The 10,988-nt window shown below is 42.3% G+C and overlaps 1 protein-coding gene across 1 annotated transcript; it reads right to left on the bottom strand.

The window, feature by feature from the left end:
- Positions 1-3,186: 3,186 nt before the first annotated feature.
- On the bottom strand, positions 3,187-3,972 carry LOC124174189. The gene has a single exon (XM_046553287.1). The coding sequence runs from the start codon at positions 3,970-3,972 to the stop codon at positions 3,187-3,189; it is 786 nt and encodes a 261-aa protein (XP_046409243.1).
- Between the last annotated feature and the right edge of the window lie 7,016 nt (positions 3,973-10,988).

Here is a 10,988-nt window from a genome sequence, read left to right as displayed (position 1 = left end):
CCAGGTGCGCTGGAAAACGCACGCGCCGTCCAGATCTGGTGGTCCTCGGCGCGGGAGGCGGTGGTGGCTGGTCCGCGGCATCGCGTCGTACAGGGGCGGGCCTGGGCTGAATCATGCGGTCCTCTGTTGACTCGGGTCGTCCGCCGGCAGGCTCTGGAAGAACGAAGAGATCGCTGTCCTCGAGCGTTGCGTCGGCTCCGCTTTCCGCATCCTTGTTGACAACGAACGCTGGCTTGAGGCGATTGATGGCCACCCAAACGTCGCGCCCCCTTATGCGGACAAGGTAGTCTTTCTCCCGACGTTGCAAAACCTGAAAAGGACCGTCATAGGGAGGAAGCAGCGACTTGTGAGCGCCGTCGCTCCTCACGAAGACGCTAGGAGAGGAAGGGAGATCTTTAAAAATAAATATTTTCTTGCTCCCGTGCTGCGTGGCTGGCGTTGTACTGATCCTCCGGATGTGGGTTCGAAGCTGAACCAAAAATTCCGTCTGATCCTCCATGGTAGTGTGTGGGGACGGGCACAGAAACTCCCCAGGGAGTCTCAGCGGCTCGCCGAAGACCATTTCGGCTGCAGTGCAGGCGATGTCGTCCCTCCAACTGGCGCGGATTCCGAGGAGGATGCCGGGTAGAACGTCGACCCAGCTTAGGGTGCTGTGGCAACGGATGGCTGCCTTCAATTGCCTGTGAAAGCGTTCCACCATTCCGTTGGCCGCCGGGATGTACGCTGCAGTACGGAAATGGGTGGCGCCGCACAAGCGCGACAGCTGATTAAACAACCGGCTCTCAAACTGCCGCCCCTGGTCCGTAGTTATGCGGAACGGAGTTCCGTAGCGGGCGATCCACCCCAGGAAGAAGGCTCTGGCCACAGTTTCGGCGGTGATGTCCTGCAGTGGAAAGGCCTCCGGCCACCGCGTAAAGCGGTCGATTACTGTTAGGCAGTATTTATAACCTCGGGAAAAGGGGAGGGGGCCCACAATGTCCAGGTGTATATGTTCAAAACGGGACCCAGGAACACTAAATTTTCCGACTGGTGACGTCACGTGACGCGTCACCTTTGAACGCTGGCATGCAACACACTCACGCGCCCAATTTCGGCAGTCTTTTTTTAGCGATGGCCACACAAAACGTTCCGATACGAGCTTGGCCGATGCCTTAATGCCGGGGTGGCTGAGGGAGTGGAGTGATTCAAACACCTGTCTCCGCAAAGCACTCGGCACGAACGGGCGTGCAATAGAGGTTGAAATGTCGCAATACACTTCCATTCCGGTATCGGGGAGAGATATTTTCCGAAATACAAGGGAGGAGTTATTGTCGTCTATGAGGGCTTTCAACTCGGGATCATCCTCCTGAGCAGAAGCGAGGGTAGAATGGGGCACCGCGGCGGAGACTTCCTCCACCCGCGACAAGGCGTCCGCGACGACGTTTTCAGCCCCGGCCACATGACGAATGTCCGTCGTGAACTGAGAGATAAAATCTAAATAGCGGAACTGCCTGGGGGTGCACTTGTCACTCTTTTGACAGAAGGCATAAACTAATGGTTTATGGTCCGTCAACACTGTAAATGGTCTGCCCTCGACCATATGCCGAAAGTGGCGGATAGCTCTGTAAATAGCCATTAACTCACGGTCGTAAGCGCTATATTTTTTTTCAGCGGAGGAAAGCTTAGATGAGAAGAATCCCAATGGCTGCCACCCACCACCAAGGCGTTGTTGAAGGACGGCGCCGATGGCGACGTCGGAGGCGTCAGATACAATGGCGAGGGGTGCAGTGGGTTCCGGGAAAGCTAAAACAGCTGCTTGTGAAAGGCTCTCCTTGCAGTCGGTGAACGCCTTCCGCCTCTCGGGGTTCCACTCGACGGGGAGTTTACCTTTCACTTTGTCCGTGAGCGCGCTATGGAGGGGAGCTTGCAAGGTGGCCGCGTTGGGTATAAACCTGCGATAGAAATTTACCATGCCTAAGAATCGTCGAAGCTCCTTCACTGAGTATGGTTCGGGGAAACTATGGATAGCTGATATCTTATCTTCCAACGGGCGGATTCCATTTTCCGTGACTAAGTGGCCTAAAAATTGCACTTCAGGGACACCTAAGACACATTTCGAAGAGTTGATAAGTATGCCGTACTTCTCGCATCGAGTGAAAAGCTCACGGAGATGTGTGACGTGTTCTTCCTCGGTCGCAGATGCCACTAGCACATTGTCAATGTATACATAACAAAAATCCAGACCCCTCACTACCTCGTCCATGAACCGCTGAAAAGTCTGAGCGGCGTTTTTGAGCCCAAACGACATCTGGGGGAACTCAAACAACCCGAAAGGTGTTGTCACAGCTGTTTTCGGGACGTCGGGGGGATTGATAGGGATTTGATGATATGCACGTACTAGATCGATTGTAGAGAAGATCTTCTTACCCTGCAAAGCCTGCGAGAAGTCCTGGATATGCGGGACGGGGTAGCGGTCACTGGTAGTACGTGCATTGAGGGCACGATAATCCCCGCATGGTCGCCACTCACCGGTTTTCTTCGTCACGAGGTGAAGTGGAGAAGACCAAGCACTTTTGGATGGCCGCACTATCCCCAGTCTTAGCATTTCGTCGAACTCGCGCTTGGCGGCGACCAACTTGTACGGGGCGAGCCGCCGAGGCTTACATGTCACGGGTGGACCAGGGGTGGTGTGTAGAAAGTGTACCACGTGATGAACACTGGGCTTGGGGTATCCTGCGGGTCGTGTTATTTCGGGGTACTCACGTAGGAGAGCGTAATACGGGCCGTCACCACTGATTGCTTTCACACTTTCGCCAAAAGATGCCATCACGCGACCATGGGCGGATAGCGTCGTAAGGGGATCCACCAAACACTTGTTCCGCACATCAACCAACAACCCGTAATGCTTTAAAAAATCGGCGCCAATTATTGGTTGAGACACGTCGGCGACGACGAATCGCCATGTAAAGTCGCGGCGGAGTCCTATTTTCAGGGTCAAAGAGACCCAGCCATACGTATGTATGGTGGAGTTGTTGGCAGCGCACAATTCATAAGTCGTTCGTACGCGGGGGCCCTTCACTAGTCTCCGGGGGAATACACATAGGTCGGACCCGGTGTCCACAAGGAAACACTGGTGAGATGACCGGTCGGTTATAAACAGGTGGCAGGTTTTGGGGCAGGATTCGGCGGCCGCATCGACCGAACGCCCTAAGGGTTTTCGTGCGGTGATGGCCTGTACGAGCAAGGCTCCCTGCACTTGCTCGCCCTGGCACCGAAACGGCGATGGTACCAGCACAGGCGATCGTCGGTTGAGTGCGGGGAACTGTTGCGGGAGCTCCTCCGGCTGCTGCCGCGAGACCTTCCTCGGGAACGTGAGCGTGCGTCACAGGCTGCGGAGAGGGCGGCGACTTGCCGGGTCAGGTCCTCCACTCGCTGGAGTAATGTGGCCATCAGGGGGTCGCTGGCTGAAGCGGTCGCGACCTGAGGACGCGGGGTAACTTCAAATACCCTGTCAGCCAATTCCGCCAACTTATCAAGGGGCATACCTTCTTGGGTGGTCAATATTGGCGGAAGGTGGGCGGGCAGTCGGGCGATCCTCAGCGCACGGAGGAATTCGTTCGGGACGGACGTTCCGGCGAGGCTCCTTAGATGCCGGAGGAACTGCGCGGGCTTCCGGTCCCCCATTTCTTCTCTTTCTATGAGCTGCCGGATCCTCTGCTCCCGCGACGCGGAGAGTCGCTTAATAAGTTCCTCCTTTAAGCGCAGGTACTTCCCTTCCGCAGGAGGGTTAGTAATGACGTCTTCCACCTCGGCCGCGTGCGCGTTGTCCAAATTACTGACGACGTGCCAAAACTTGCTTTCGTCGTCCGTAATTCCGTTCGTTCTAAAGAGCCCGTCGAGCTGCGCGAACCATAGGGCCGGTTTATCGGGCCAGAACGCCGTTACGAGCATGGCGATGCGGTTTCCAGCCATCGAAACTGCGTCCGTCGTCATGGCCGCTTCAAGATGTCCGACTCGTGCACACGTAATCTGCGGAATCACACTCTTCGCCGATCACGTCGGGGTCACCACTTTGTAGGATAGGTACTTTCGTACGCTCGCGGAGGTGATAGTAACACACAGGCACGATTTACTATATTTTATTTGGTCGGTTAAACTGTACAAAAAAAAACCAGCGTTTCGATGTAGCACCGACGGGCGTAACAAGCGACTTCGATGACTGTGCGAGACTGACTGCCTGCACAACTCCTTCACGAGCAACTCCCTCGGGAACTTGCGCGCATCGCTTCGCCGTTGTTTTCCGGGGAGTTCCATGGACGTCCGCAGAGGGCGCGCGGTGCGCCGTTGCGAGTCGGAACATCTCCGTTATATTGCCGTGTAATCGCCACAATGTTGTCGTTTTTGAAAATGTTGTCGTTTTTGAACATGTTGTCGTTTTTGAAAATGGTGTCGTTGTTGAAAATGTTGTCGTTGTTCAAAATGTTTTCGTTGTTGAAAATGTGCCGTTGTTGAAAAGCTGTCGTTCTTGAAAATGTTGTCATTGTTGAAAATGTTGTCGTTTTTGAAAATGTTGTCGTTTTTGAACATGTTGTCGTTTTTGAAAATGTTGACGTTGTTGAAAATGTGGTCGCTGTTGAAAATGTTGTCGTCGTTGAAAATGTTGTCATCGTTGAAAATGTTGTCGTCGTTGAAAATATTGTTGTGGTTGAAAATGTTGCCTTTGTTGAAAATGTTGTCGTTCTTGAAAATGTTGTCATTGTTGAAAATGTTGTCGTCGTTCTAAATGATGCCGTCGTTGAAGATGTTGTCGTCGTTGAAAATGTTGTCGTCGTTGAAAATGTTGTCGTCGTTGAAAATGTTGTAATCCCAGAAAATGTTGTCGTCGTTGAAAATGTTGTCGTTGAAAATGTTGCCGTTGTGTAAAATGTTGCCGTTGTTGAAAATGTTGCCGTTGTTGAAAATGTTGCCGTTGTTGAAAATGATGCCGTTGTTGAAAATGTTGCCGTTGTTGAAAATGTTGTCGTTGTTGAAAACGTTGTCGTTGTTGAAAATGTTGTCGTTGTTGAAAAAGTTGTCGTTGTTGAAAATGTTGTCGTCGTTGAAAATGTTGTCGTCGTTGAAAATGTTGTCGTCGTTGAAAAGGTTGTCGTTGTTGAAAATGTTTTCGTTGAAAATATTGCCGTTGTTGAAAATGTTGTCATCGTTGAAAATGTTGTCGTCGTAAAAAATGTTGTCGTCGTTGAAAATGTTATCGTCGTTGAAAATGTTGCCGTCGTTGAAAATGTTGTCGTCGTTGCAAATGTTATCGTCGTTGAAAATGAGGTCGTCGATGAAAATGTTGTCGTTGAAAATGTTGCCGTTGTTGAAAATGTTGTCGTTCTTGTCAATGTTGCGTTGTTGAAAATGTTGTCGTTTTTGAAAATGTTGTCGTTGTTGAAAATGTTGTCGTTGTAAAAATGTTGTCGTTGTGAAAATGTAGTCGTAGTTGAAAATGTTGTCGTTGTTGAAAATATTCTCGTTGGTTAAAAATGTGTTCGTTTTTGAAAATGTTGTCGTTGTTGAAAATGTTGTCGTTGTTGAAAAAGTGGTCGTTTTTGAAATTGTTTTCGTTGTTGAAAATGTGCCGCTGTTGAAAAGCTGTCGTTCTTGAAAATGTGGTCGTTGTTGAAAATGTTGTGGTTTTTGAAAATGTTGTCGTTTTTGAACATGTTGTCGTTTTTGAAAATGTTGACGTTGTTGAAAATGTTGTCGCTGTTGAAAATGTTGTAGTCGTTGAAAATGTTGTCATCGTTGACAATGTTGTCGTCGTTGAAAATATTGTTGTGATTGAAAATTAGCCGTTGTTGAAAATGTTGTCGTTCTTGAAAATGTTGTCGTTGTTGTAAATGTTGTCATTGTTGACATTGTTGTCGTCGTTCTAAATGTTGTCGTCGTTGAAAATATTGTCGTTGTTGAAAATGCTGTCGTCGTAAAAATGATGTCGTCGTTGAAAATTTTGTCGTCGTTGAAAATATTGTCGTTGTTCAAATGTTGCCGTTGTTGAAAATGTTGTCGTCGTTGAAAATGTTGTCGTCGTTGAAAATGTTGTCGTCGTTGAAAATTTTGTCGTTGTTGAAAATGTTTTCGTTGATAATATTGCCGTTGTTGACAATGTTGCCGTAGTTGAAAATGTTGCCGTTGTGGAAAATGTTGCCGTTGTTGAAAAGGTTGCCGTTGTTTAAAACGTTGTCGTTCTTGAAAATGAGTTCGTTGTTAAAAATGTTGTCGTTCTTGAAAATGTTGTCGTTGTTGAAAAATTTGTCGTTGTTGAAAATGTTGACGTTGTTAATAATGTTGTCTTTGTTGAAAATGTTGTCGTTGTTGAAAATGTTGTCCTCGTTGAAAATGTTGTCGTTGTTAAAAATGTTGTCGTCGTTGAAAATGTTGTCGTCGTTGAAAATGTTGTCGTTGAAAATTATGCTGTTGTTGTAAATGTTGCCGTTGTTGAAAATGTTGACGTTGTTGAAAATGTTGCCGTTGTTGAAAAGCTGTCATTCTTGAAAATGTTGTCGTTGTTGAAAATGTTGTCGTTTTTGAAAATGTTGTCGTTGTTGAAAAAGTTTTCGTTGTTGAAAATGTGGTCGTCGTTGAAAATGTTGTCGTCGTTGAAAATGTTGTCGTCGTTGAAAATGTTGTCGTCGTTGAAAAGGTTGTCGTTGTTGAAAATGTTTTCGTTGAAAATATTGCCGTTGTTGAAAATGTTGCCGTAGTTGAAAATATTGCCGTTGTTGAAAATTTTGCCGTTGTTGAAACTGTTGTCGTTCTTGTAAATGACGTTTTTGTTGAAAATGTTGTCGTTTTTGAAAATGCTGTCGTTGTTGACAATGTTGTCGTTGTAAAAGTGTTGTTATTGTTGAAAATGTTGTTGTTGTTGAAAATAATGTTGTTTTTGTTGTACAAAATGTTGTTGTTGTTGTTGAAAGTTTTGTTATTTTTGTTGTAGTTGAAAATGTTTTTTTTGTTATTGAAAATGTTGTTGTTGTTGTTTAAAATGTTGTTGTTGTTGTTGTTTGTTGAAAATGTTATTGTTATTCAAATAGTTGTTGTTGTTGAAAATGTTTTATTGTATTAAATATTGTTGTTGTTGAGATAATTGATGTCGTCGTTTAAAATGTTGCCGTTGTTGAAAATGTTGCCGTTGTTGAAAATGTTCTCGTTGTTGAAAATGTGCCGTAGTTGAAAAGCTGTCGTTGTTGAAAATGTTGTCGTTGTTGAAAATGTTGTCGTTTTTGAAAATGTTGTCGCTGTTGAAAATGTTTCGTCGTTGAAAATGTTGTCGTTGTTGAAAATGTTGTTGGTGTTGAAAATGTTGTCGTTGTTGAGAATGTTGTCGTCGTTGAAAATGTTGTCGTCGTTGAAAATGTTGTCGTCGTAGAAAATGTTGTCGTTGTTGAAATTTATGCTGTAGTTGAAAATGTTGCCGTTGTTGAAAATTGTTCTGTTGTTGAAAAGCTGTCGTTCTTGAAAATGTTGTCATTGTTGAAAATGTTGTCGTTTTTGAAAATGTTGTCGTTTTTAAACATGTTGTCATTTTTGAAAATGTTGTCGTTGTTGAAAATGTTGTCGTTGTTGAAAATGTTCTCGTTGTTGAAAATGTGCCGTAGTTGAAAAGCTGTCGTTGTTGAAAATGTTGTCGTTGTTGAAAATGTTGTCGTTTTTGAAAATGTTGTCGCTGTTGAAAATGTTTCGTCGTTGAAAATGTTGTCATCGTTGAAAATGTTGTCGTCGTTGAAAATGTTGTTGTGGTTGAAAATGTTGCCGTTGTTGAAAATGTTGTCGTTCTTGAAAATATTGTCGTTTTTGAAAATGTTGCCGTTGTTGAAAAGGTTGCCGTTGTTTAAAACGTTGTCGTTCTTGAAAATGAGTTCGTTGTTAAAAATGTTGTCGTTTTTGAAAATGTTGTCGTTGTTGAAAAATTTGTCGTTGTTGAAAATGTTGACGTTGTTAATAATGTTGTCTTTGTTTAAATTTTGTCGTTGTTGAAAATGTTGTCCTCGTTGAAAATGTTGTCGTTGTTAAAAATGTTGTCGTCGTTGAAAATGTTGTCGTCGTTGAAAATGTTGTCGTTGTTGAAAATTATGCTGTTGTTGAAAATGTTGCCGTTGTTGAAAATGTTGACGTTGTTGAAAATGTTGCCGTTGTTGAAAAGCTGCCATTCTTGAAAATGTTGTCGTTGTTGAAAATGTTGTCGTTTTTGAAAATGTTGTCGTTGTTGAAAAAGTTTTCGTTGTTGAAAATGTGGTCGTCGTTGAAAATGTTGTCGTCGTTGAAAATGTTGTCGTCGTTGAAAATGTTGTCGTCGTTGAAAAGGTTGTCGTTGTTGAAAATGTTTTCGTTGAAAATATTGCCGTTGTTGAAAATGTTGCCGTAGTTGAAAATATTGCCGTTGTTGAAAATTTTGCCGTTGTTGAAACTGTTGTCGTTCTTGTAAATGACGTTTTTGTTGAAAATGTTGTCGTTTTTGAAAATACTGTCGTTGTTGACAATGTTGTCGTTGTAAAAGTGTTGTTATTGTTGAAAATGTTGTTGTTGTTGAAAATAATGTTGTTTTTGTTGTACAAAATGTTGTTGTTGTTGTTGAAAGTTTTGTTATTTTTGTTGTAGTTGAAAATGTTTTTGTTGTTATTGAAAATGTTGTTGTTGTTGTTTAAAATGTTGTTGTTGTTGTTATTTGTTGAAAATGTTATTGTTATTCAAATAGTTGTTGTTGTTGAAAATGTTTTATTGTATTAAATATTGTTGTTGTTGAGAAAATTGATGTCGTCGTTTAAAATGTTGCCGTTGTTGAAAATGTTGCCGTTGTTGAAAATGTTCCGTTGTTTAAAATGTTGTTGTTCTTGAAAATGAGATCTTTGTTAAAAATGTTGTCGTTTTTGAAAATTTTGTCGTTGTTGAAAATGTTGTCGTTGTTGAAAATGTTGTCGTTGTTGAAAATGTTGTCGTTGTTGAAAATGTTGTCGGTGTTGAAAATGTTGTCCTTGTTGAGAATGTTGTCGTCGTTGAAAATGTTGTCGTTGTTGAAATTTATGCTGTAGTTGAAAATGTTGCCGTTGTTGAAAAGCTGTCGTTCTTGAAAATGTTGTCATTGTTGAAAATGTTGTCGTTTTTGAAAATGTTGTCGTTTTTAAACATGATGTCATTTTTGAAAATGTTGTCGTTGTTGAAAATGTTGTCGTTGTTGAAAATGTTCTCGTTGTTGAAAATGTGCCGTAGTTAAAAAGCTGTCGTTGTTGAAAATGTTGTCGTTGTTTAAAATGTTGTCGTTTTTGAATATGTTGTCGTTTTTGAAAATGTTGAGGTTGTTGAAAATGTTGTCGCTGTTGAAAATGTTTACTCGTTGAAAATGTTGTCATCGTTGAAAATGTTGTCGTCGTTGAAAATGTTGTTGTGGTTGAAAATGTTGCCGTTGTTGAAAATGTTGTCGTTCTTGAAAATATTGTCGTTTTTGAAAATGTTGTTTTTTTTGAAAATGTTGTCTGTTGAAAATGTTGTTATCGATGAAAATGTTGTCGTCGTTCAAAATGTTGTCGTCGTTGAAAATGTTATCGTCGTTTAAAATGTTGTCGTCGTTGAAAATGTTGTCGTCGTTGCAAATGTTGTCGTCGTTGAAAATGTTGTCGTCGTTGAAAATGTTGTCGTTGAAAATTTTGCCGTTGTTGAAAATGTTGTCGTTCTTGTCAATGTTGTCGTTGTTGAAAATTTTGTCGTTTTTGAAAATGTTGTCGTTGTTGAAAATGTTGTCGTTGTAAAAATGTTGTCGTTGTTTAAAATGGAGTCGTAGTTGAAAATGTTGTCGTTGAAAATGTTGTCGTTGTTGAAAAAGTGGTCGTTTTTGAAATTGTTTTCGTTGTTGAAAATGCGCCGTTGTTGAAAAGCTGTCGTTCTTGAAAATGTTGTCGTTGTTGAAAATGTTGTGGTTTTCAAAAATGTTGTCGTTTTTGAACATTTTGTCGTTTTTGAAAATGTTGACGTTGTTGAAAATGTTGTCGCTGTTGAAAATGTTGTCGTCGTTGAAAATGTTGTCATTGTTGAAAATGTAGTCGTCGTTGAAAATATTGTTGTGATTGAAAATGTTGCCGTTGTTGAAAATGTTGTCGTTCTTGAAAATGTTGTCGTTTTTGAAAATGTTGTCATTTTTGAAAAGGTTGTCGTTTTTGAAAATGTTGTCGTTGTTGTAAATGTTGTCACACTTGAAATTGTTGTCGTCGTTCTAAATGTTGTCGTCGTTGAAAATGTTGTCGTCGTTGAAAATGTTGTCGTTATTGAAAATGTTGCCGTTGTTGAAAATGTTGCCGTTGTTGAAAATGTTGCCGCTGTAGAAAATGTTGCCGTTGTTGAAAATATTGCCGCTGTTGAAAATGTTGTCGTTGTTGAAAATGTTGTCGTTTTTGAAAATGTTGTCGTTTTTAAACATGTTGTCATTTTTGAAAATGTTGTCGTTGTTGAAAATGTTGTCGTTGTTGAAAATGTTCTGGTTTTTGAAAATGTGCCGTAGTTGAAAAGCTGTCGTTGTTGAAAATGTTGTCGTTCTTGAAAATGTTGTCGTTTTTGAAAATGGTGTCGTTGTTGAAAATGTTGTCGTTGTTGAAAATATTTTCGTTGTTGAAAATGTGCCGTTGTTGAAAAGCTGTCGTTCTTGAAAATGTTGTCATTGTTGAAAATGTTGTCGTTTTTGAAAATGTTGTCGTTTTTGAACATGTTGTTGTTTTTGAAAATGTTGACGTTGTTGAAAATGTGGTCGCTGTTGAAAATGTTGTCGTCGTTGAAAATGTTGTCATCGTTGAAAATGTTTTCGTCGTTGAAAATATTGTTGTGGTTGAAAATGTTGCCTTTGTTGAAAATGTTGTCGTTCTTGAAAATGTTGTCATTGTTGAAAATGTGGTCGTCGTTCTAAATTTTGCCGTTGTTGAAGATGTTGTCGTCGTTGAAAATGTTGTCGTCGTTGAAAATGTTGTGGTCGTTGAAAATGT

The sequence above is a fragment of the Ischnura elegans genome, chromosome 2, assembly GCF_921293095.1.
Source record: "Ischnura elegans chromosome 2, ioIscEleg1.1, whole genome shotgun sequence".
NCBI lineage: Eukaryota > Metazoa > Arthropoda > Insecta > Odonata > Coenagrionidae > Ischnura > Ischnura elegans.
The sequence above is the reverse complement of the archived record's forward strand: the minus strand, read 5'-3'. Positions and strand labels throughout refer to the sequence as shown.

Bases quoted from the DNA above. Each gene is read 5' to 3' on its own strand.
- LOC124174189 (XM_046553287.1), bottom strand. From the start codon at position 3,972: ATGACGACGGACGCAGTTTCGATGGCTGGAAACCGCATCGCCATGCTC.